Source organism: Scyliorhinus torazame, chromosome 10 (genome assembly GCF_047496885.1).
Source record: "Scyliorhinus torazame isolate Kashiwa2021f chromosome 10, sScyTor2.1, whole genome shotgun sequence".
NCBI lineage: Eukaryota > Metazoa > Chordata > Chondrichthyes > Carcharhiniformes > Scyliorhinidae > Scyliorhinus > Scyliorhinus torazame.
The window spans coordinates 248,240,613-248,267,769 of NC_092716.1; the positions used below are offsets into that span (position 1 = coordinate 248,240,613).

Consider the following 27,157-nt stretch of genomic DNA (forward strand, 5'->3'; position numbering starts at 1 on the left):
TCATACAATGCAAGCTTTTGACACAGGAATTCAGAGGTAAATCCAACTAAAACCCAAAATAATTTTCATGGGTTTTTAAATCTTGATTCTCAAGTCATAAAGTAGAGATGGGATGAATAGGTCTTCTTCAGGTTGGCAAGCTGTAACTGGTGGAGTGATACAAAGATCATTGTTGGGGCCTCAACTATTCACAATCTACAATGACTTTGATGAGGGGACTGAATGTATAGTAGCTAAAATCTTCCAATGGTGCCAAAGTAAGTAGGAAAGTAAGCTGCCAAGAGGGGATAAAGGGATATAGACAGCAAACATTTGACAGATGGAGTCTAATGTGGGGAAGTGTGAACTTACCAACCTTGACATAGAGAATGGAAAAGTAGTGCACTATTTAAATAGGAAGAAATTGCAGAACTTAGTGGTAGAGGGATATGGAGGTCCTGGTGTATGACTGACAAGCGTTAGTACACAAATACAGCAAGTGAAGGCAAATGGAAAGATGATGTTTATTGCAAGGGGAATGGAATATAAAAGTAGGGAAGTCTTGCTGCAGCAATCCAAAGCCTTGTTGGGGCCACACTTGGGGCTAAAAATGTATATCTCAAAGGGTCTGTAGGGTTCTCTTCCCCAGAAAACAATGGAGACGGAATCATTAAAATGTATTCACGGCTGAATTTGATAAAGCTTTTGATATACAAGGGAGTTAAGGGTAATTGGGGTGGGGTGGGGGAAGAGAAGACAAATGGATCACAACCAGATTGGCTGTGATCTCAATGAATGGTGAAGCAGGCTCGAAAGGCCGAATGGCCTACTTCTGATCCTAAGTTCGATGTTGCTATTACAGGCATTGTTCTGGAATTTGATTAATTTGTGGAGCATTCTCGTCAAGTCCTATATTTGTATACTTCCGTTTTTTTGTCTGTAAGAAAATGAGAGAAAAGGTTCAGAAGAGATTTGATTGGTGTTCAAAATCACAAGGGGTCTAGCCAGAGTAGATAGTGAAATGGATCTCATTGGTGGAAAGCTAGAGGACCAGATTTAAGCATTGATTTAAGGTGAATAGAAAAATAGTAAATGTAAGATTAAGAAAGCTTTTTATGAAGCAAGTGGTTAACATCAGAAATGCATTGCCTGAGAAGCAGATTCAATCGTGGCTTTCAAAAGGGAATTGGTTAAGTAATTGATGAGGAACAATTTGCAGAGCTGGGGAGTGGGTCTAGCTATGTTGGTCTTGCAGAGAGGCAGCACAGACAACAGGCCGACTGGCCCCCTTCTTTAACGACTGCTTTATCGCACTCAATACTCCATTTGATGAAGGACATCTTCTAGACCAAATTTGGAGTGTTCAATTTGATTTAATTGAATGATAATTATTTTTAAAAGTAGTACCTTGTGTAGTGTTAACCCCTGGACAATGACTCCACTTTGAGCATCCTCTCGCACTGCCAGGGATCTGGAGTTGGTCAACAGGTCTCGGACCTCCTCATTGTACACCTCAAAAAAAAAACCAAATTGATTAGAATGTCAAGGTACAAGCTCTATTTCACATTTCTATACTCTGATGTAAAGAAGATTGATCTAATTGATGGATTGTCAGCATTCCCATGCAAATTTCCTCCACCACCCCTCCCCCTTCCATTGATAAGTGCTGAGTTCAATCCAGTCTTCAGTCGAAGTTTACATGCCTACATCTGTAAACGTTCAAGCAGAATGATCAAGAGTGGAAATGGTCAGAATGACTTACTGACTTCTACCTCTGTAGCAAATTATTATTGACAATACCTCTCAAGGGAGAATGATTATCTTCCATGAGTCTGAAGATAGCCGATTTTAACTTTGGTTACAGTGTGTTCTTTTCACCACCAGTCTTTCCCCCTTCATTTTGTCAGCATTGGTGTCGTGGAAATCATAATAAAGACAAATTCCTCGAGATTCGATTTAAGGAAATTTATTTACACAAATATATTTGCGGAGAGAGTGTTCCAGCTGCAAAAGCCAGTGCACTGCACTCTGAGATTCGATTGAAGGAAGCATATATTTTATAGTCTGAAATAACAGTTTGAAGTAAACAGGCATGTTTATATTAAATAGATCTTGGAAAGTATGTAAGATGAAATACATAGTACTAAAAACTCAAATACAGATTTTGTTATCTTTCGGAGGACAATGTGTTTTCCTAATAAGGCCAAAACCAGAATATTAAGCAGTATTTCATTTATGATACCTGACCTATTTATTTTCATTCAAAAGCAGTGTTGAACTATAGTCAAGCATTTCCCAGCATGCTTCGAAGTTGGTTTATGTTAATTTTCCTTCCACAATTGGGTCTCATGATGCTGGGATCCTTCCCACAGATTTTGTCACTATCTGGCTTGATCCAGGGCAATGGTCTCCCAGGAGTTAATGTTAATTTTGTATTTTGCTGCGCCGATTTTCTGCATTTCCCCAGTGTTTCCTCTGTGCTTTGGTATGACTGCTCTGACTCGAGCGTGGAGGGCAGCCTGCTGTCTAACATCCAACTACGCAACCAGCCCAATGAAACTGATGGCACATGATCAATGCTTGTGATGCCCGATTGAGAGAGGACACTGCTGTTGGTGCATTTGTTCTCCCAGTTAATGTGAAAGATCTTCTAAAGGCAGTGTTGATAGTATGACTCCAGCACCCCCTCTACATTGTCCATGTTTCAGCCCCGTACAGTAGGGAGGGATTTCGTCCACATAGTAGACCATGAGCTTGGTTTTAGTTTTGACATTGCAATGTTCAAACACTTGCTTCCTCAGGCCAAACCCTGCACCAAGATTTCAAACGATGCTGGATTTTGTCATCAACCTCAGCCTTCTGTGAAAGATTGCATTGGTTTCACATTTTCCACGCATTTGTTATGAATCAAAAAACAAAGAGAAGTACAGCACAGGAACAGGCCCTTCGGCCCTCCAAGCCTGCGCCGACCATGCTGCCCGTCTAAACTAAAATCATCTACACTTCAGGGATCCGTATCCCTCTATTCCCATCCGATTCATGTACTTGTCAAGATGCCCCTTAAACGTCACTATTGTCCCTGCTTCCACCACCTCCCCCGGCAGCGAGTTCCAGGCACCCACTATCCTCTGTATAAAAAATTTGCCTCGTACATCTCCTCTAAAACCTTGCCCCTTGCATCTTAAACCTATGCCCCCTAGTAATTAACCCCTCTACCATGGGAAAGTCTCTGACTATCCACTCTGTCTATGCCCCTCATAATTTTGTAGACCTCTATCAGGTCGTCCCTCAATCTCTTTTGTTCCAGTGAGACCAAACCAAGTTTATTCAACCTCTCCTCATAGCCAATGGCCTCCATACCAGGCAACATTCTGGTAAATCTCTTCTGCACCCTCTCTAAAGCCTCCACATCCTTCTGGTAGTGTGGCGACCAGAATTGAACACTAAACTCCAAGTGTGGCCTAACTAAGGTTCTGTACAGTTGCAACATGACTTGACAATTTTTATACTCAATGCCCCGGCCAATGAAGGCAAGCATGCCGTATGCCTTCTTGATTACCTTCTCAACCTGTGTTGCCCTTTTCAGTGACCTGTGGACCTGTACACCAAGATCTTTCTGACTGTCAATACTCTTGAGGGTTCTACCATTCACTGTATATCCCCTACCTATATTAGACCTTCCAAAATGCATTACCTCACATTTGTCCGGATTAAACCCCATCTGCCATCTCACCCAAGTCTCCAAACGATCTAAATCCTGCTCGATCCTCTGACAGTCCTCCTCGCTATCCGCAATTCCACCAATCTTTGTGCCGTCCGCAAACTTACTAATCAGAACAGTTAAATTTTCCTCCAAATCATTTATATATACTACAAACAGCAAAGGTCCCAGCACTGACCCCTGCGGAACACCACTAGTCACAGCCCTCCGATTAGAAAGACACCCTTCCATTGCTACTCTCTGCCTTCTATGACCTAGCCAGTTCTGTATCCACCTTGCCAGTGTCCACCTACCTCTGATCCCGTGTGACTTCACCTTTTGTACCAGTCTGCCATGAGGGACTTTGTCAAAGGCCGTACTGAAGTCCATATAGACAACATCCACTGGCCTACCTGCATCAATCATCTTAGTGACCTCCTCGAAAAACTCTATCAAGTTAGTGAGACACGTCCTCCCCTTCACAAAACCGTGCTGCCTCTCGCTAATACTAAGACAAAGAGGGTGGGGTGTGGCATTTGGAGTGTGCTGGTGGTGAACTTGGCCTTCTCAATGTTCAGTGCAAGTCCTCTATTCTCATATGCCTCAGTAAATATGTTGATGATTCTCCAGAGCTCAGTTTCTGACACTAACCGAGTATCATCGGTGTATTGGAGTTCAATGACAGAGGTTGCGGTGGTGGTAGATTTTGATTAGAGTTATCTGAGATTAGGTTACTATCCATTTGAGAAATAAACTGCACTCCAACAGGGAGCTTCCATTGAACTTAGCATTTTTGGCTATAGGGTGTTGCTCACTAGGTATATTTACTCAGCCATTGATGAAGCTTCACGGGACACTTCATCGTACGCACATAAACAGAACTGATCTAGATGCCCGAGGAGGGTGTGAAACTAACCAACTAGAGCCCAGTGTGCTTTACATACCCGACAAATAATCGGCATGCTCAAAGGTAACATTAAAAACATTTCACTGGATATGTCTTCATTTAATTTTAAACGATATTTGACCATCCGATTACATCACACTGATGTAGAGGAGCTTTATTTTGGCCAATTTCTTGTAGCTTTTTGGTTAATTTCCACTTCAACCATAACCTCAAGGCAACAACTTCATCCCATGATGGGAAAATAAGACTTGCCAATCACACTTAAAAACTAAAGCCAGCCAATTCATCCTCTGTCTGGAATTATACGTTGAAGAGCAATTAAAGTCTGATTGACTCAACCTTACAGTTGCCTCACCAAGTAATTGAACCGAGCTGCTTGCTGAACTATCAAATATTGTGGGCTGAAAAATTCATCTGCTCCTGTTTTTAGGTAGAGGTTATAATGCGCAACCTGTCCATGACATTTCACGTTAAGTCAACTAGTACACAATCATGCTGCCTGCGAGGGAGCTTATAACGTTCAAGGCTCGCAGGCGTTCCAGCTAGCTGACAGCTCTTAAAGACAATCTGTTTCTCTTAAAGCAAAGCTGCATTGAATTACAGCAGACTGCTTTGGTGCAATGCTACACAGGGGGAATGACAGAAAGAGTGTCCCCCAGTTTTAGAGATGCAGCACTAGAGGTGTTAATCATGGAGATACAAGGCAGGAGGCCTTTTTCCTTGGGGTCCAGGAAGCCCTCAAGGGAAACTTTCCAAAGGGAATAAAAGCAAATGGCAAGGGGAGGTCAATGTCAAATTTTAAGCATTGAGGATCTGGCAGTACTGTGGGAAGTTATTTTTAAATTTAGAGCACGCAATTCATTTTTTCCAATTAAGGGGCAATTTAGCATGGCCAATCCACCTAGTTTGCACATTTTTGGGCTGTGGGGGTGAAACCCACGCAAACACGGGGAGAACGTGCAAACTCCACACGGACAGTGACCCAGAGCCGGGATTGAACCTGTGACCTCGGCGCCGTGAGGCCGCGGTGCTAACTGTAGTGTGGGAAGTTTAAAGACCTCACAGGTGATCAAGGCCAATGAATAGATCTTCACATGACCTCTTAATTGTCAGTCTCAAATACAATCCTCACAAGCTCTACATGCCTCCAGCTTTTAAATTATGGCAGACATCAATCAAACACATTGCAATCCAACCCTGACATTCCTCCCACTCGCAGAACAAGATAGTCGAGGGTGGACAAACCTTCATTCATTGAACCCAATGGAGGATGATTCTCCGCTTCATGGAGCAGAGACTGTGCCATTTTCTGTCACTGAGAACATAGAGGGGTAAAAATGGGTAATTCTTTAAGCCCCTTCTTAATTTCCTCCTCACACTATGTGGTACAATGTGAAAGGTGCAGATGGTGTGACCAGCAAGTTCTGCTTTCCTCCTCAGTTCAATCCTCCCCTTGAGATGTTGCACTTTCAGATACCCAAATTTGCTGTCTGGTCAGCCATAGTACAACCAGGAGGAAGAGGGAGCAGCCACACACCAAAGATCAGGAAGAACTAACACTTGGCCACCAGTTAAGATACCAGCACCACTCCTAGTTTTGGGATTTGGATAGAACCTGGGCCCAAATGTGGCTTTTCACTTGACATGCGTGGGCTGCAGTCAAGAAAGGCGGATGGCATAGTTCATCTGCTTGCACCCCAGAAGGCCAGGTTCACTGATGGGTTCCACTACAGGGACTTCAACGGAGTGGCATACAAGAGAATGTTGATGACGATGCACAGAGGCTTGGTGCATTGGCAGGGGTTGCAAAGTGACACAGAACATCATACAGAGCTTGGAGCCCATCCTTTCTATTTCTATTACTATCATAGACCCAACCCTAATGGAGCATCCAATTGGTCACGGTTTCAGTTTGCACTGCAGCAGAGGCAGACGCCTCACATTTAAGTGATGTAGTGGAAGCTCAGATGCATTTTATGATCCACGATTCTCACAACATCCCGATAATATTTTCTCCAACAGATTGCTCGGATTGGTGGAAGTGGCGCTGTGGTTCATACACCTACTTTCTCCTCTCTGGATGTCAGCATTCATGCGCCCACTACTACCACTTCCCTGGTGCCCTTGATGCTGCCTTTCAGCCAGCTAGCCCAAACTGCTGACGCCTCTGCTGAGATAGTGCAGGCTGGAGATAAGCCCTCAAGGTCCAGAGCTGTTCAAAGATGCCCTGTAAGGCTATGTTTGGATGGGTCAGCAGTCAAGCTGTAGCCACCTGGGTTGGCCACTTCCTGACTTAAAATGGAGAACCGCAAAGACTAAAGGGAAATTCAGCCAACACAGGCAAAATTGAGCAAGTGCAGAAATCATGTGTATTGAAACTTGCAAAAACCAGACAGCACTGAAACCAGCAGCTATCTGCATAGTAATGAGCAATTCCAAGGCACAATTGATACACTTAAGGTGAATAAAGCCAAGCCAGACTCGTCGGCGCCAGCAGGAGCCAAGACAAAGGAAGGCCAACGGACATTTAGGGACCGCCCAGCGTAAGGGAACAACTCCAGTATTGGAGAAATCGATCCAAATGATCGGAACGCAGTCCAATCGACCCAGGCCGATTTTTCTGCTCCATACATACATATGCACTGTCCTCATGTCAGCAGCCACACGTACAGAGAACAGTCTTTGTCCCTCAGTTTCTAACGTATGGAGACCCAATGATAGCAGGTGCAGCTAACTTGTAAAGGACAAATACATGACAGATGCTGCCAGGATAGCAGGCACTCATTACCGGGCTTATTGGGACTAGACTCACACCAACTGAGTGTTTACAGAATGGTAGCCCATGTGGTTCCTGGACCATCCCCATATATTTTGGTGTCTTGAAGTGTGAACGATAGTGCAATATAACATTGGGAATCCCTCCATCCTAACAAAGCCATGTGTCATCTTGCTTGTCCCTACTGAGGGACAATGTACTCACGAGACAATATATTCTCTTCTGGAATAAGAAAAGGAATAAGACCAAGACTGTGGCTCCTCAAGTCGGCTTCACTATTCACTAAGGGCACGGCTGACCCATGGCCTCAGTTCCACTTTCATATCCCATGATTCCTTGAGACCAAAAATCTCAAATGTCAGGAATGTGAAAAGTTAACAAGATTAACAGTGAACACGAGATGAAAATAAAATAACAGAAAAGAAACACCTCCAGTAGGCACCTAGAGGAATAATGAGGTACGATTTGCCCAGTAACAAGATTAGCAGGAGTCCAGAGACATTGAAGGTACAAATGGCCATTTCAAAAACTTTGTTTACGAGAGATTAGTGGGGCTATAAACTTCTAAAGGCAAAGGTTTCGAGTGAGGTGGGCAGTAGAATCCAGAGGGGAATATCAAAGAGATTGAACAGTATAACTGCTTTCACCCTCATTGGAAAAAGAGGCCAGTTCTCCATCCAACAGCCAGACAGGCCTAACTCAGTCTAAGCAGAAGTAAGTCAAAAGAACCTCAGCTGCTAGTTAGCGCCTGCTCCTTTAAAGGCCTTCGATTTGCTGAAGACCTATTCAGCTGGGAGTGATCAACAAGTTGACAGGACATACATAAAATGCCCTGAAATCATCATCATTCCTGCAGGTACCCCCACACACGTTTGTGCCCTTTCTGGCATGGGTAGTGTCACAAATGAGAGCAACACCATTTTCTTGTTTTCAATACCAGTGGCAATTTTCAGTTCCAATTTTGCACTCCTTCAAACTGCACAGCTCCACAATAACAATGAAATGCCATTTTGCTCATTATATTGTACAAGATTCTTTCTTTTAAAACGGTGTCTTCTCTGAGCACCATGAGCAATATGATGGGAGATCGATTATTTTTATCTTTTTTTTTATAAATTAAAAATGCATCCAACAATACGGTTTTCTGAATTGCAGATGCCTTTTTTTCATCTATTAGAAAAACATCACAAACTGTTAAAGTGAAAAGTGGCCGTACTCAGTGAAATCAAAGGGAATCTCCTCACAGAATATATCCTGCACTTAGCAAATACAACACAAGGGTCATATTTCCTAGTAATTCAATTTCATGCTTGCATCACCCATTAACTTCAATTTTGGTTGCAGACGTTTTTCGTTCCACAGCTTCCCATAAGATGATAGGAAAAGAGTATTAGTAAAGTCGCCTTGGTCCCCGATGACCATAGGATGCTTTCCAACCTTTGAGGGAGAGAGTTGACTGGTGGTGATTTAACCGGAGGGTCACCAACCTCAGGCGAGGGGCAAAGTTGAGAAGGCTGGGCCTTCTCAGCCGGTACGGGAATTGAACCCTGTTGGCCTCGCTCTGCGTCCAGCCGAAGGAGCGAAACTGCATTCCAACAAAGTTAAAACCAGTGTAACGTTTCCTCATATACTTGCAATCTGTGTTAAAGTAAGCATAATTCAATTTACGCGAGATTCAATATCAGATGATGAAATTTTAACATTTTAAATCTCACCTCCAAATAGGAGACTGCAACGTCACAACATTTCTCATCTTTCAACTGTTCTATTCGATTGTATAATTCCTTCATAGTTCGATACATCACCCCAGGCTGTCCAGGTGATCCTAGCATGGTGTGTGTTTTTCCAGATCCTGTTGTACCATATGCAAAGACTACAAAAAAAACACCAGAGTTATTATATATTCATTTGATGACAGCAGTTTCATTAAAATTGATTAGTTTACAAGTAAATAAAAATTTAGTCATCAATTTTGTGCAGAGTTCAATCTTGCAAACTACTCCACGTCTCAATGGTCATCACCATTTGTTCATTGAAAACACTTTTCAGAGAGTGCAGCATGGTGGCGCAGTGAGTAGCACTGCTGCCTCACAGCGCTGAGGGTCCCAGGTTCGATCCCGGCTGTGGGTCACTGACGTGTGGAATTTGCACATCCTCCCCGTGTTTGTGTGGGTCATGCCCCCACAACCCAAAGATGTTCAGGGTAGGTGGATTGACCACGCTAAATTGCCCCTTAATTGGAAAAAATGAATTGGGAACACTAAATTTATTTACAAAAAACACTTTTCAGAAGTTTAAAGTGAAAAGTTAGGAGTATGAAAAAAGTTACTGTGGCGTTTTTGTGAATAAGGTAGAAATATATCCATTGACTTTTGAACCAAGATAGTAGGGATTAAAAGGATATGGCATGAAGGCAGGTGGATTTCCTGTCATTTAAAAAATATTACTGGTGGATACCCTGCATCCAGACACAAAACATATATCTAAATAATAAAAAATATTATACACTTCCTTCCACTGAGCCTCAATATTTGTTGCAACATATTGCAACACTTTCACCGGTTTTTATGTCACCATTTTCCCAATATAAATTCCTTTGTCCTAGTTATAATGGATGCTTGACACTCTAGTTGCACCTTTTGTTGCAGGGGGCATTGCATCATCTCAATTTAGTATTTTCTAGTTCCTCTATTTGTTTTGGAAAATATCTATGCATCATCAACTTTGCTTCTCAGTTTTCTAAATTTTGACAAGCTTTCTGTTTACATTTAACATTTGATTTTGTTGCACCACTGGTCAGACTTTTGGGAATAGGCCTTCGCTATACTCTTTTTTTTTTTGGCAAGGTTCTCCTCTCCCTTGACGTCTATCCTCACTTCCAACAATACATATGAGAAGTTCATGGATTTCGCAGTTAATAAGATAGAGGCCATTCATTTATCTTCAAGCTCTGCAGCCCCAACTTCCTCAAGTTCCCTGCAGTTTTCTCCAATTTCCCAATAAAACTTTGCTGACTCATGTTCCGCCTGCTTCCTCGACCCTATTCCCACTAAACTGCTGACAATCCAAACTCCTCGTCTGGTCCTCATGCTAGCAGATATTCTTAAATGAAATGAAAATCGCTTATTGTCGCAAGTAGGCTTCAATGAAGTTACTGTGAAAAGCCACTAGTCGCCACATTCCGGCGCCTGTTCGGGGAGGCTGTTACGGGAATTGAACCGTGCTACTGGCCTGCTTTCAAAGCCAGTGATTTAGCCCTGTGCTAAACAGCCCCCTGGTTCGTCCACTTCAGGTGCTGTCCCTCTCTCCTGTAAACCGTCCATTACCTTGCTCACCAACTCTTGACCTCACCAGCTTGGCAAACTATCTGCACCCTCCATCCTTGTCTTCCCATTCCAAAGTCCATGAATTTGTTGTAACTTCCCAAATTTTTTCCCATCTTTATTAAAACTCCACATTTGAATCCCTCCAATCAGGTTCCACCCTTGATGAAGCACCAAAATAGTAAAAGTCATGAATGACATCCTATGTGACCAGACTCCCGAATGACTCTTATGGACTGATCTGATCTCTTCACATATCTTCTCTACTGAGTAGTACTGCACTCCATATCTCACCCATTGCCTGTGCTTATGTTTTACATTGTGTATTTATGTATGTCCAATGTTTTTTCATGTATGGAATGATCAGTCTGGACTGTACACAGAACAATACTTTTCACTGTACCTTGGTGACAATAAAACAAATGCAAATCCCTGACAAAGGTAAACCATCCCTCCTCATCCTTCACAACCTGTCTGCAGCCTTCGACAAGGTTCATCACAATATCCTCCAATGTCTCTCCATCATCATCCAGCTAGGTGAGGCTGCTCTCATCATGTTCCGTATTGTATTTAATTGTTCTCAGAGTATCACTTGCAATGCACAACAGTTTATAGTTCGGTTCCCGCACTGTTAACTATGGCATCCTTTAAGGATCAAGTCTCACCCCCTCCTATTCACATGCTGCCCTTCAAAAACATTGCCTGAAAGCACAGCATTAATTTTCACATGCATGTTGATGACACCCAGCTCTACCTCACATTCTGACCCCTTTGTTATGGAATCCACCCATAAAAGAAATCGTCTCTTCATATCTACCCTAACAAATTTTGTAATTTTAAATAACTTTAAAAGATCAACCCTCGACTGTTGAGAATCAAGGATAAAAAGACACTTTCTACACAGGTAGTCATCCAGGACACAAAGAACATGCAGGACTTCCCAAACTGCATACCATGGGCTTCATCTGCCGCACCCACATTAAACTGCTGTCTCCAAGAAATTTCTTTTTTTTTTTTAAATAGACATTTAAAATAAAAAGAAAGTGGTAGAAATGCTCAGCTGTCTGCCATCATCTCTGGAGGGAAACAGGTAACGTACAAGTCTTCAGAAAATTAAATGGTCTTAAGTGGGCGGCATGGTGGCTAGCACTGCTGCCTCACAGTGCCAGAGACCCGGATTCAATTCCGGCCTTGGGTGACTGTTTGACTGGAGTTTGCACGTTCTCCCTGTGTCTGCGCGAGTTTCCTCCGGGTGCTCTGGTTTCTTCCCACAGTTCAAAGATGTGCAGGTTAGGTGGATTGGCCATAATCATTTGTCCCTTGGGTCCAAAAGGTTAGGTTACATTCGGTGTCGTTACTGGGTTAAGGGGCCTGGCCCTAGGTAGAGTACCCTTTCAGAGAGTTTGTGCAGACTCGATGGGCCGAATGTCCTCCTTCTGCAGTGTAGTGATTCTACGATTCTAACCCAAGTGTAATTTTAGACCAGCTGCAACTCAATCCTCAGATCCAGTCAAGGTTTTCTTTTAAAATATCTATTTGAAGATATGTGCAGCTATTATATAGGAATATACAATATGCTAATTGTACATAGCAAATTATTCAACTGCTCTTTGAGTTCCCCAGATTCGAGATCAAAGCCAATGTATCCACGATATTTGTAACCACCTCCTAAAATTACCTTCATGGCCAATTTTAGTCCTATTAATTTCACCAGCTTTATTACTTTATTAACAATTTCTTTAAACTCCTAAAAATGTGCTGGTCCCCACTATTTCCTGAATGTTTTGTGTGTCCTCTACCATGAAGACAGATGTAAAATATTTGTTCAATGACTGTCATTTCTTATTTCCCAATTTCACCTTGTGCTGCATGTTTAAAAAAATATTCATTCAGAGGATGTGGTTGTCATTGGCTGGGCGAGCATTTATTGCCCAACCCCAATTACCCTTGAATTGAAAGGCTTTCCAGACTATTTCACAGGGCATTTAAGAGCCTAAAGGACATTAGTGAAGCAGATGGATTTTTACAATAATCATTGCAAGGCCTTCATTAGGTTATGGAATTCAAATTTCACCATATGTCGTGTTGGAATTCAAATCCAGGTCGGCAGAGTATTACGCTGGGCCTCTGAGTTACGAGTCCAGTGACAATACCACTATGCCACCACCTATTCCTTCTAAGGGGCCATATTGATTTTTGCTCAAATTTCTTTTTATATACCAATCACTTTCATTATCTGGTTTCATGGCTCTAGCCAGTTAACTCTCATTTTCCTTTCCATAAGACATAGGAGCAGAATTAGGCCACTCGGCCCATCGAGTCTGCTCCGCCATTCAATCATGGCTGATCAATTTTGTGGTAATCCTTTGCATTCTAAAATCCTCAGGTTGCTATTCCTTTTGGAAACTTGAAAGGTACTACCTTTAACTTCTCGTTAGTGAGGATTGGACCACTTTTTCTTTGTAGTTTTAAAATCCTCAAGGGGGTGTGTGTTGCAACTTAAGAATCAAAGTTTCCCAATCTGCCTTCTTCCCACATAGCTTGATTGGCTCCACCCCACAAGATTTAAGACCGTGTTTCTGAATGAACTAATAAATCCACTCATATTATGATCACTCTTTACCAGGTCCCTTTACTATCAAGGCTATTAATCCTTTCTCATAGAATAATACTAGATCCGAAATAGATTGTGCTGTAGTTAGTTTTTCGACATACTGATCCAAAAAATTGTTCTGTAGTTAGTTCTTCGACACACTGATCCAGAAAACGGTCTTATATACACATGCCACGAGCTCACCTGCAACACTGCAAATTTAGTTTGTCGAGCATGTAATGATTAAAGACCTTGTGATTACTGTATTACCTATGCCCGCACCCCACTTCCTGTTTTTAATTATGCCCAACACAATTATGGTTGGGAGCAATAAACTACTCCCACCAATGCTTTCTGTTTCTTAGCTCCATATATTTTTATTAAAGCATCCCAAATAAATTTAAGGAATTATTTAAAATAATTCACCTGTACAGTTATATCCATTGAAAACGCTCTCTAGAATTGACTTTGTCTCTTCAAATATATCCGATTGGGAGGAATCACCACCAAAAACCCGGTCAAAGACAAATTGAAGATCCTTGTTTTTCCTTTTGTTTAAGTCACGATGCTTAACTTTACAGCCATAAAAATAGTTGATTTCATCGACTTTGGGATCAAAAACCAACATGTGCTTATCAACTACGTGCACAACTTTGTGGTGCCTTCCATTTTGCTCTCTTGAATTTTCGGGTCGGACGCGGATAAAAACTTTTACATGATTACACACATCATTTTCAGTGGAAGGCATAATGGCATGATCAAATGTTTCTCTTTTTAAGGATTCCTTTCAAATGTAGCTCATTCACTTCTTTCCTGGAAGAATTATAAACAAAAATAAATTTGCAAAGTGTCATTATTGCATTACAGAGAACAAAGTTACTTAAAGTCAGTTCAGGACAAGTGCTAAATAGCCACTTTCTGTGCCACAGATTTTCTATGTTCGCTTCACAAGTGTTCTTGGCAGATAGCTCACACTTCACCTCTTTCCCAACAAAAGATTAACATAACCAGAAACCATATAAATACATGTGTCATCTTTTATAAGGTATATATATTAGAGGGTACTTTGTAAAAGACTTGCACAAAGTGCTTCCATTTGCAAGACAACGCTGCAATAGGCTGAACTGACAACCAAACCGGTTTATGGATTTACAGGTTTTACAAGGATGAGAACTGTCAACAATATAAATAAAAGCATTACTTCTACATCCAAGATTACATGCAAACTCTCAAGTGGCTGGGAATGGGAAACAGCATAGTTTGGGTGAATCAATTTAAATTAGCAACAATATTGTTTCAGTTCAAGCTCTTAAAATGCAGGTACTGTACTTGTATAAGTCCAGAAAGCCAAACTTGTCATTCATTTTACTAAAGTGGTTCGGTCTTAACAAATGAAGTCTATTTTAGCATACAACACTTCGCTGTAGACTGAAAGGTGCAAATTCTCTTCAAAAAGCCAGGAGACTACAAGTCAATTAATCAACATGCATTGGAGGAGATAAGACTTATGCACTGGCTATGGATTAAGTCAATCATCATAAAGCATGAGGTTACACACAAGATTTTTATGGCAACGGTAAAACATTTCCAATTATGGGAATGAGATCATGTGTCAAAACAGTTGAGAGGGCAGAAAGCACTGGGCAATAATGAAACGCTGTCACAAACCATCAGAACATACAGTGCAGGAGGCCATTCGGCCTATCGAGTCTGCACTGACCCACTTAAGCCCTCACTTCCACCCTATCCCCGTAACCCAATAACCCCCTCCTAATCTTTTTGGTCACTAAGGGCAATTCATCATGGCCAATCCACCTAACCTGCACGTCTTTGGACTGTGGGAGGAAACCGGAGCACTCGGAGGAAACCCACGCAGACAGGGGGAGAACGTGCAGACTCCAGGCAGACAGTGACCTAGCGGGGAATCGAACCTGGGACCCTGGCACTGTGAAGCCACAGTGCTATCTACTTGTGCTACCCATTGTCAAAGCAAAAAGCGATCAAGTTACTGTGAAACACCCCTATCGCCACACAACTGCGCCTGTTCGGATTCACGGAGGGAGAATTCAGAACGTCCAATTCACTTAACAAGCTTGTGGGAAACTGGAGCCACCCGGAGGAAACTCACGCAGACACGGGGAGAACATGCAGACTCCGCAGTGACCCAAGCCAGGAATAGTACCCAGGTCCTGGCGCTGTGACATAACAGTGCTACCCACGGTGCCACTGTGTCGCTTCAAATGTGGCTTAGTGACTCAGTCACCTCTGGGCATAAGTAGGGATGCCAACTGTGATTAAATGCATTCCTGGAGATCTCAATGCACGGCACACCCCATGGTCCAGCCATTAGTCAGCCAACAAGTCCATCCTGGTGCTGTCTTTGCTGGGCAAACTTAACGCATAAAAAGGCTTATTGCCCAATCGGATGATGCTCGACCTGCCAGCCAAACGGCTTTCTTTCCCCATCTTCACCATTTTTGAACCTAGTAAGAAGTCTAACAACACCAGGTTAAAGTCCAACAGGCTTGTTTCTAATCACTAGCTTTCAGAGCACTGCTCCTTCCTCAGGTGAATGAAGAGGTCGGTTTTTGAACCTGTTAAAGGACTGTGCAAAGAAAATAAACAACGATTACTGTTTCAAACAGCCCACTGAATGAGTCTGCGAGGTTGCACCCAACAGCCTGCTGGAGATGGACCTCCAGGCCCATCCTGGAGGGTTGGCAACCCGGGCCGCAAAGTTGTCGGTTCAAGCCCCCACCAACTCCGGCCTCTCAGGCGGGAAGGAGCATTGCTCTGCCGGACGTGCGGAATTTTAGATGAGACATTGAGCTCCGGTGCCGTTTATCGGTTCCTGGAGGAGGGGAGCTTACATTCCACCCCACCCGGCTATTATTTACTCTTCAACATCACCAACACCCCCTCTTCCCCCACCCACAGATTAATCAGGTCATCGCCACATTTGCAAACGTTGACATTGGCGGGATCGCCAGACTCACCGACTCGGTTTTATCGGGCGGGCGGGCTCGCTTCCATCGTCCCGGGGGAGGGGAGAGGAGATGGAGGCACACAGCGCGCGTGCGCGCGCGCGCGGCCCACACGATTTAAACTCCAACCGTCCCCGGGAGGGCCGACCTGCCATTGGCTGGAGGCGCGCGGGACACGACGTCAGCGCGTCGCCGAACGGCGCCCGCTTCAATCCGATTGGTGGCGCGCGGGACACGACGTCAGCGCGTCGCCGAACGGCCCCGGGCGCCGGAGGAACAATAAGGATGTCGAGTCCGGCTGGCCGCTTGCTCTCCAACCGTCACCCTGGTTTAAAGACAAATCGGTCATCAAACCCCCCCCCCCCCCCCCCCCCAACCATTTCAACTCGCAGGAATTAAAAGACAATAATAGATTGTAAAAAACAAACAAAGGGAATATCGACCGCCATAATTAATAAATTGAAGCGTCTGAGGGATTATTTTATGTCACCATGGTAACGGTGGACAGAGTTCAGGATGTCCCAAAAAACCCCAAACCGATTTAAGTGTGTGTGGAGGGGAGGGTATTGTCAGTGTCCTATTTGCGCTCCGCGGGAACATCCGCAGGAGGTTTGGGCGGAATTTCAGGCGGGACGGTTTGCGCCGATTGTGGGCGGCTCTCACTCCCCGCTCGGTTAGACCACCCTCTCCGGTAAATATCATGGCCGGGTGGGGGAGCTGGCTGAGAGGCGGCCGGTCGCTCGCAGCTGCTGCCCACCCCGCCATCCGGACCGCAGGCCGCTCCGCCGCCGAGCCCGTCTGCTGGAGCCGGCCTCCCCTCGCCGCCAGGGATCTCTCCCTCTCGGCGCCTGGACAGGCTCAGCGTGTCGAGGAGGGCCCCGGCCCCCGGGCCCCAGAGGAATGGAGAAGCTGCGGCGGGGAGAAGAGTTCACACCCTCCGCACTCCCGCCACAAACCCGTCATGGTCAAGGAGGTTCTGAGCTATTTGTCGCCCAAGCCAGGGCAGGTGAGTCCAGATTTTGTGGTCATATCAGTCGCCATAAAGTTAATCATTAAATCACAGTGTGTCTCCCCCTACCCCCTCAGCCAGCTTCCTCGCCCCTTCTGTTTTTAATATTTATTACCGGCGCATTTGCTCCATGTGATGCCACTGGAGTCCAGATATTTGGTAGTACAGAGAATGAATAGATTCGTGTTGCTGAAGGTTTTTGTCTTTTACACTCGTCCAGACAAAGTTTGAAATTTGCAGCTCTTGTGTGTTTGTCCTGATGAGTGAAAGAGGAAAAGCTTCAGCAGCATGTCTCTCTTTTCAGCGACATTCTGGTAGTTATTACTGCACAAATATGCCCATGGTCCTGATGGCTGTAAGAGGAAAAGCTTAGGCAACATGCCTCTCTTTTCAGCAATATTCTAGTTATTGCTGCATTATATTCAATGATCTGTGATCAGTTTTGAAAGTGATGATTATTGGTTTGGAGTTGACACAACGTTTAAGCTCTAAACAACATCATCCTGTCAGCTCAAATGGAGTGGTTTGAAGTATATTTGTTTCAACGCCAGAAGTATAGCAGGTAAGGCAGATGAACTTAGAGCACTTATTAGTAGTTGGATTTACGATGTTGTGACTATCACTGAAACATGGTTTAAGGACGGATGAACATTGGAGGATATAGATCCCCCAGGAGAGATAGAGGGGGATGTAACGGGTGCGGGGAGTAGCATCACTGGTTAAGGAGAATATTATAGCCGTATTGCGGGAGGACATCTTGGAGGGCTCATACATCGAGGCAATCTGGGTAGAGCTCAGGAACAGGCAGGGGGCAGTCACAATGTTGGGTGTTTATTACAGGCCCCCCAACTGCCAGTGAGAGATAGAGGAGCAGATAGGTAGAGAGATTTTAGATAGGTGCAAAAGTAACAGGGTTGTTGTGGTAGGGGATTTTAATTTCCCCTGTATTGACTGGGACTCACTTAGTGCTAGGAGTTTGGATGGGGCAGAGTTGTAAAGTGTATCCAGGAAGCCGCCTTGATGCAATATGTAGATAATCCAACTAGGGAAGGGGCAGTACTGGATCTGGTATTGGGGAATGAGCCTGGACAGGTGGTTGAGGTTTCGGTAGGGGAACATTTTGGGAGTAGTGACCACAATTCCGTACGTTTTAGGTTACTTTTGGACAGGGATGAGGGTAACCCTTGCGTTAAGGTGCTAAACTGAGGAAAGGCAAATTACGATAACATTAGACAGGAATTGAAGAATTTGGATTGGGTGCGGCTGTTGGATAGTAAATCAACATCGGACATGTGGGAGTCTTTCAAGAGACTGTTGATTAGGATTCAGGAAAGTCACGTTCCTGAAAGAACTAAGGATAAGTGTGGGAAGTTTAGGGAGTCTTGGATAACGAGGGATATTGTGAACCTCGTCAGAAAGGAGACTTTTGTACGGTCTAGAAGGGTGGGGACAATTGAAACCTGTGGGAATATAAAGACATAGGAAGGTACTGAAGTGGGAAATTAGGAAGGGAAGGAGGGGTCATGAAAAGTCCTTGGCAAGTAGGATAAAGGTGAATCCAAAAGCTTCTTATTCATATGTAAAAAGCAAGAGGGTGGCCAGGGAAAGGATTGGACCACTGAAGAATAGTGGGGGGAATCTGTGTTGAGCCAGAGGAAATGGATGAGGAACTAAATGAATACTTTGCATCAGTGTTCTCTAAAGAAAGAGACTTTGTGGAGGATGATTCTTGGGTGGGTGTGTGGACAGCCTGGATCATGTTAACATCGAAAAGGAGGAGGTATTGGGTCTTTAAAAAAATATTTAGGTAGATAAGTCTCCTGGGGCAGATGGGATTTACTCCAGAATACTGAGGGAAGCAAGGGATGAAATTGCTGTGGCCTTGACTGACATATTGTATCCCCATTTGCTACAGGTGAGATCCCAGAGGACTGGAGAATAGCTAATGCACCGCTGTTTAAGAAAGTTAGCAGGAATGATACTGGAAACTATAGGCCGGTGAACATCATGTCGTTAGACGGTAAATTATTGGAGAGAATTCTCAGGGACAGGATTTATACCCATTTGGAAAGAAATTGACTCAAAAGCGATAGACAGCATGGTTTTGTGAAGGAGAGGTTGTGCCTCACTAACTTTGAGGATGTGACAAAGTTGATTAATATGGGGAGGGCGGTGGATGTTGTTTACATGGAATTCAGTAAAGCCTTTGACAAGGTGCTTCATGGCAGACTGGTAGAAAAGGTGAAGTCACATGGGATCAGAGGTGAGGTGGTAAGATGGATACAGAACTGGCTCGGTCACAGAAGGCAAAGGGTAGCAGTAGAAAGGTGTTTTCCTGATTGGAAAGCTGTGACTAGTGGTGTTCCACAGGGATCTGTGCTTGGGCCTCTGTTGTTTGTAGTGTGTTCCACTGGGATCTGTGCTTGGGCCTTTGTTGTTTGTAGTTTACATAAACGATTGTGAGGAAAATGTAACTGGTCTGATTCGTAAGTTCGCGGATGACACTAAGGTTGGTGGAGTGGCAGATAGGGTTGAGGATTGTCAGAAGGTACAGCAGGACATAGATAGGTTGGAGACTTGGGCAGAGAAATAGTAAATGGAGTTTAATCCGGACATATGTGAGGTAATGCATTTTGGGAGGTCCAAATATACCGTAAATGGCAAAGCTCCTTAGAAATATAGAAAGTCAGAGAGATCTGGACGTGCATGTCCACAGATCTTTGAAGGTGGCAACACAAGTGGGCAAGGTAGTAGAGAAAGCATACAGAATCCTTGCCTTCATTGGACGAGGCATCGAGTATAAAAACTGGCAAGTCACGCTACAGTTGTATAGAACCTTGGTAAGGCCGCACTTGGAATATTGTGCACAGTTCTGGTCGCCACACTACCAGAAGGATGTGGAGGCTTTGGAGAGGCTGCAGAGAAGGTTTACCAGGATGTTGCCTGGTCTGGAGGATGTGAGCTATGTGGAGAGGCTGAATAGACTTGGTCTGTTTTCATTAGAAAGACGGAGGTTGAGGGGTGACTTGATAGAGGTCTACAAGATCATGAGGGGCATGGATAGAATTGATGGGTAGGCACTCTTTCCCAGGGTGGAGGGGTCAGTCACCAGGAGGCATAGGTTTAAGGTCTGTGGGACAAAGTTTAGAGGAGATGTGCGAGGCAGGTCTTTTACGCAGAGGGTGGTGAGTGCCTGGAACGCGTTGCCAGGGGAGGTTGTGGAAGCAGATACATTAATGTCGTTCAAAAGGCATCTCAACAAACATGGATAGGATGGGTATAGAGGGATATGGCACAAGGAAGTGCTGAGGGTTTTGGCAAAGGCTGGTATCGTGACCGGTATAGGCTGGGAGCGCCGAAGGACCTGTTTCAGTGCTGTTTTGTTCTTTGTTCTAAATATTGATTTGACGTAACATTTATTCTTTCAGTGCAACAATTTCCCACATGGATATTAGTAAAAGAGGAGGCATGGTAGCACGGTGGTTAGCACTGTTGCTCCACAGTGCCAGGGTCCCAGGTTTGATTGGGTCGTTGTTTGTGCGGAGTCTGCACATTCTCCCCGTGTCTGCGTGGATTTCCTTGCGGTGCTCCAGTTTCCTCCTACAAGTTCAGAAAGACGTGCTTGTTAGGTGAATTGGACATTTTGAATTCTCCCTCAGTGTACGCGAACAGGTACCGCAGTGTGGCGATTAGGGCCTTTTCACAGTAACGTCATTGCAGTGTGGACACCAATAAAAGATTATTATTATAAAAGCAAAACAGAAAATGCTGTGCAATTCATTACCCCAGAGTGTGGTAGATGCTAGGACATTGAGTAAATTTGAAGAGATAGACATTTAAAATTAGTAATGGGTTGAAGGGTTATGGAGAATGAGCAGGAAAGTGGAGTTGAGGCCGAGAGGAAATCAGCCATGATCGTATTGAATTACGGTGTGTGCTGGAGGGTGGAAAATCTGACAAAGAGGAGAAAACCTCTGTGGCCCACAAATGAGCTGGAGAAAGGTGGGTGCACAGCAAGAGTGCAAACCACCATCACTGATCATGTACCTATCAGGGATAACCAGCCAACACCTCCTACAGTTCCAGTGCATCTTTCCTCCATTACTAGGACCTACTGTCCAAGAAGATGTGAATAGTAATTAGGACCCAGGGCTGTATGTGCCTAATAATGATGATGTGGTGCTCCGTAATCCTGCATTGGCCACTTTTGAAACAGTGTAAGAGCCCAAGCATAGGGAGATCAAAATGGGATGGGAAATTAAAGTGCCAAACGACCACAAGTACAGCATCATAAGACCATAAGACATAGGAGCGGAAGTAAGGCCATTCGGCCCATCGAGTCCACGCCACCATTCAATCATGGCTGATTTCAACTCCATTTACCCGCTCTCTCTCCATAGCCCTTAATTCCTCGCGAAATCAAGAATTTATCAACTTCTGTCTTAAAGACACTCAACATTCTGGCCTCCACCGCCCTCTGTGGCAATGAATTCCACAGACCCACCACTCTCTGGCTGAAGAAATGTCTCCTCATCTCTGTTCTAAAGTGACTCCCTTTTATTCTAAGGCTGTGCCCCCGGGTCCTAGTCTCCCCTGCTAATGGAAACAACTTCCCTACATCCACCCTATCTAAGCCATTCATTATCTTGTAAGTTTCTATTAGATCTCCCCTCAACCTCCTAAACTCCAATGAATATAATCCCAGGATCCTCAGACGTTCATCGTATGTTAGGCCTACCATTCCTGGGATCATCCGTGTGAATCTCCGCTGGACCCGCTCCAGTGCCAGTATGTCCTTCCTGAGGTGTGGGGCCCAAAATTGCTCACAGTATTCTAAATGGGGCCTAACTAATGCTTTATAAAGCTTCAGAAGTACATCCCTGCTTTTATATTCCAAGCCTCTTGAGATGAATGACAACATTGCATTTGCTTTCTTAATTACGGACTCAACCTGCAAGTTTACCTTGCAAGTTATCATGCTAACCGACTGAAGATGTTTAAGCATAGCGACCAATCCTCAGTGCATTTGAAACCGCATTACAAGCAGTGAACTCAGTGGGAGTCTTTGGGACTCTAGATGTTGGGAAGGCAGGAAATGTTGCATCTCCTGCCCTTACTTGGGAAGGTCCTGAGGAAGAGAGAGTGAGTGTTGGAGGGGTCACAGAGACAGTGCTCACTTCAGATTAGGTGTTCAGTGTCATTTATTTTCCATATTTGTTTCAATATTAAACATTACAAGAGGACTTTGCCTCGTCAGTTCAAACATACAGCAGTTTTTGATTTAAAGAACATTAGCCTTTGGTTTGCATAAATAAATGTATTTATTGCAATACAGTGCTTCAATAAATGCACGTATGACATGAAATGGATCCATTATAATAACTGTGCCTCTGCGCGCACTTACCATCAATTTTTTTTATTATCAATGCCTATGCCCATTTTTTATAATGGAAACTAGAAATGTAAACTTGTCATTCTAATTGAATCTCCTGCAAATGGGATATTCTGCAGTGCTATTACTAGTGGGGGGTTAGAATTAGAGTGTAACAAGTTGGCATAGTCTACGATAAATACACTAATTTATCATTCCAATATATTAGAACAGAATTACTTTTGAAATGGGGGCAGAATTACTCCTGCTTGTCATCATTAAATTAATCCCCTGCGCCACCATCCCCTTGCAAGTAAACAAGAAAATAATTTTTAATCTGTTGCAAATATGCCCCGATTTTATTCCTAACAATCCAGCTGTTTGTTGTATTTTGTTCTTCCTGCGTACGTACTGGTTTGCAAAGCAGCACAGTTTTGTAGTGAGAGTGGAGTATCTTTTGGTTAAAATTGTTACATGGCAGAGAAATAGTTTCTATTGATTTTCAAAATGTTAATGTTCTATAAACAATTGAGATGTGTTCGTTTACCAGCCCCAAATGTTCACAGGCACATGCAGTCTTTCCTCTTCCCCTTCACTCCTACATGTACTTTGGATCTGATATTATTTCAATAGCTTTGTATAGCATAAGGGGACATTACTCAAAATACATTTCACTAATTTGGTGAATTAGGTTATTCTGAAAGTTCCATAACAATTTATTCGGAAGGATGAGAGGAGCAGCAGACCTGAGAAATCCAGTGCACTCTTGGTGCAGCTAAGCAGCTAAAATCCACACTTTAATGCGCACACAACATTTTAGAATAACTAGCAGAGCAGAAATTAGGTGAGGCATTTCTCATTAACGGGGAGCAGATAATTTGAAAGAGTTGAAAATTGAAGCCCATAGGCCCCGAGCACTCGTGTGTAATTCATCCAATGTGGAGACGGTGTGGAGTCAGCAAGAAGAAGCCACTGACCAAGTTCTGAGTCACTGGTGGAGAGGATGAGATCCAGTAGTCATTTTGGAAGAGCAGAATATCAGCTGAAGCATTGATGAAGCCTGCCCAGTGAAGGAAAGGCGTGTCAACCAAGGGTTCAGGACCGGTTGTTCCGGAGTGAAACCATGATCAAGAAGGTGGTTCGCCCAGGACAAGGCTATCCCATTGCACTTCGGGTGTGCTGACGCCTGCAATGTCCCCAAATGCGGGATACTCAACTGCAGAATTTGTGTTCAGGAGTTGGCATTACACAGAAATGCAGAGGAGCAAGGATCCATAGGAATGAAACGTAGGGGAAAGCAAAATGAAGGTTGGCGAGCAAGGTGTGGGTGAGAATGAAATCTAATCAATCTAAACAGGAAAGATAATTCGAGCAAAAGACAAAGGTAAGCGAGAAGTAAATAGGACAAGGAGCAGCCGCAGGAGTGTGAGGGGCCAGTCAAATCCGGTCCACACCAGAGTCATGAAGTTCCAAAAGCGATGTGAAACTGATTAGGATCAACGGCCGCAAAGACCATTGAGCAGTATTGGTGCAGACCAGGGATAAGTGGTAGATTAGTATCGTTGCACTGACTTGTATAGCATAGTCCAGCTTGAAAATCAAATCGGAGAAGAGAAACTCGGTACAGAACAAACAGGGTCAGTGGATGGATAATAGGCTTCAACTTCAGCTCGGATTTGTAGATTGAGTTAAAATATATCCAGCATTAAGGTGGGGGGGGGGGGGGGGTGACATGAATAGAGCTCACTGGGAGATGTAGGTCTGTATCCCATTTTCAGTGGACAATCAAACCATTTTAAATGTATTTCAGTGTATTTTATTTTCTGTATTTGTTTCAACATTAAGCATCAGTGAGCTGCCAATTCACATTGCATATCCCTATACCCAGCAGCATAGCAGGATCTCTGCAAGACGACTTGTATTCTGTTTCACTGGTACATCTGTTTTTGTGTTTTTAACAGCTGATTTCAATGCACAATAGTAAATTGATCAAAATATTTTGCCTTTCATTCTCCCAACCCCTTTATTTCAACATTATAGAGAGGATGTTATTTGGCAGAATTGATCATGATTATATTAAAATTGTTATAGAATCGCTACAATGCAGAAGGAGGCCATTCATCCCATTGGGTCTGCACCGACCGTCTGAAAGAGCACCCCACCCAGGCCCAAACCCCGCAACCTCACCTAACCTTTGGACACATGGGGGCAATTTTGCATGGCCAATCCCCTTAAACTGCACATCTTTGGACTTAGTTATATATTATCAATTGTAAATTAATGTTCAAGCATACAAGACTTGAATGTCTTTGTGAGGCCTACTGAACACACAATAAAGAGGGTTATCCATTGATCAAATTGGCAATTTGCACTGGCGTTTCTTTTTGATGGGAACTTGCCCATTTAGTAGACAAATGTATCTTTGCTTCTCTGTGCCTAAAGTTCACAGGGCCCTGCTTCCCTCAGACAAAAATAAAAACTTCATACTGTTTAGGATAAACAGTTCCCATTGTAGGAAGATAAATCATGGAAAATGTGTTAATGTGGACTCTCCAAATAACGGGCTGGCAGGCTCTGATATTATTCCCATGTAAAATTTAGTCCAGTGTTCCTGGCAGACACCAGTTTCCGATTGATTTTAACTTCAGCAAGAGTGGGCAACAAACTCAGCAATAAATCTTCTTTGTGCTCAACTCACTAAGGAGAATGCAATTTTTGATAATAGGCCAGTTTTTCTGCCTGTTATTTGGTACTCAATAATGGATTTAAACGTGTGTAGGTGGTTGGCCTTTTATATTGACTACAAAATACTATGTATTCTGGCATATTTGTTTTGCTAATACACTTCATCCACCAGAGTATTGGTTAAAGGAGACCATGAATGTAAAGTTTATTTTGATTCGTGCTCTTTTTCTCCAAATCTCAAGGTTTTTCTGAAAAAGATGAAACCAGAGTTCGGCTGAATATACTAATGTCGTAGAGCTCCTGTAATTCCTCCAGCACTTTCTGATTTTATGTTTGTTCATTGTTAAAGTCAGAATACAGAGGTACTGACTAAACCTTTGTAGAGGACTTATCGCGGAATCAGAAACTTTTACAACAATTGTTGGAAATGAGATTTGGTGATTCATCAGCACCATCCTCCGTCACTGATAGACACATAAAATGTACTTTATTGGAAGGTGTGTAAATTGAGAAACTAAAATGTTAATCATTCACATCTAAACTTGTTGTGAGGTTTTAGAAAGCACACTTGCTTGCTTTTTACGAAAGCATTGGAATAGAGAAAATTAATGCAGCACATCTGGTATCTATTATTATTCAATTCTTGGGAGGTGCACAAAGTTCAGAATTGTAATAAGTTAATTTTTAGAAGTAAAACTTATAAATGGAAGTATCATTTTGCTATTATCCTGAATGTAGATTCAGCAGATTACAAAAGTGTGTTTGGGGGGGCGGGGGGGGGGGGGGGGGGGGGGGGGTTGCAAAATTGCAACCTGACAATTGGATTTGTAGCATATTTATAAAGGCTTTTATTTTATTGATTAATCTTTCCATTTGGTTTAACAATGAAATGCTCTATCTTTTAAAGCATCAATAATTATTACATTTGGGAATAACATATTTGTTTTGAATGTAGAAATTGTTATATAGTTGCTATTTGTGGCATTAGTGTTCAAAATACATACAGGCAGTGTGCCTACTAAAGCTGTAAGTAAGCTGTCTTAAAAGGTGAGGTAATTGATAATTTTAACCATTTACTTGTTTACAGAGGGTTAGCTCATGGAACATTGCTTTGATTGCGGGAGATTTCCTGGGGTATTGATGATTTTAGGAATTTTAATAATAGCTAAGCAGGTCATGGGACATCTTAGTGGGATACGGATGATGTAACTAATGGGAGGAACCAGGTCTGCTTGTAGTTTGCAGTTTTGATAAATGCTGTTAGATTGAGCAAAAGGGTCAGAAAAGGCAGTAGTGTACTGGATCTGCTTTTAAAAAGGTCTTTCTCCAAAAGTCTTTGTACAGAGGACTGCAAATAAATCTGTTTTGTCAACTTTTGAAGTGGCCTTTGAACTGTATTGTGGGTGCTATGTTGGAATATTTATAGTGAAGGTCTAGGGCATAAGCTAAAGATTTTCCTTTTATTGTTTAACTGAATTGTCGAGCTATTTCTGCGATAATACGGTGTTAAAGATTGAATTTGACTTTAACATAAAATATACCTATTGGTCAGAGTCATCACTCCTGAGGTGAAGTATCATTTCCTCATAGTTCATTGAACCATAGAATTTACAGTGCAGAAGAAGGCCTTTCGGCCCATTGAGTCTGCATCAGTCCTTGGAAAGAGCACCCTACCTAAGCCCACGCCTCCACCCTATCCCTACATCTCCACCCTATCTCTGTAACCCCACTTAACCTTTTTTGGACACGAAGGACAATTTAGCATAGCCAATCCACCGAACCTACACATCTTTGGATTGTGGGAGGGAAGCGGAGCACCCGGAGGAATTC

General features: G+C 43.2%; 2 protein-coding genes across 5 annotated transcripts in view; one reads left to right on the plus strand and one right to left on the minus strand.

The window, feature by feature from the left end:
* The window catches only part of LOC140384706 (kinesin-like protein KIF18A), a 117,338-nt gene extending 100,947 nt beyond the window's left edge, over positions 1-16,391 (minus strand). For both annotated transcript variants that reach the window (XM_072466656.1, XM_072466654.1), the window contains exons 1-4: positions 16,275-16,391; positions 13,705-14,091; positions 9,078-9,235; positions 1,387-1,491 (exon numbers count right to left, since the gene is read on the minus strand). In XM_072466656.1, the coding sequence (XP_072322757.1) occupies positions 1,387-1,491; positions 9,078-9,235; positions 13,705-14,026 (585 nt within the window). In that variant the 5' untranslated portion in view covers positions 14,027-14,091; positions 16,275-16,391. The remainder of the gene's footprint in view (positions 1-1,386; positions 1,492-9,077; positions 9,236-13,704; positions 14,092-16,274) is intronic.
* A 231-nt stretch (positions 16,392-16,622) lies between these two features.
* mettl15 (methyltransferase 15, mitochondrial 12S rRNA N4-cytidine) overlaps positions 16,623-27,157 on the plus strand; it is a 151,183-nt gene continuing 140,648 nt past the window's right edge. The window contains exon 1 of one of the 3 annotated variants that reach the window (XM_072466657.1): positions 16,623-17,268. In XM_072466657.1, coding sequence (XP_072322758.1) covers positions 16,963-17,268 — 306 coding nt within the window. In that variant the 5' untranslated portion in view covers positions 16,623-16,962. The remainder of the gene's footprint in view (positions 17,269-27,157) is intronic. The other 2 variants (XM_072466658.1, XM_072466659.1) reach the window with 2 other exon arrangements.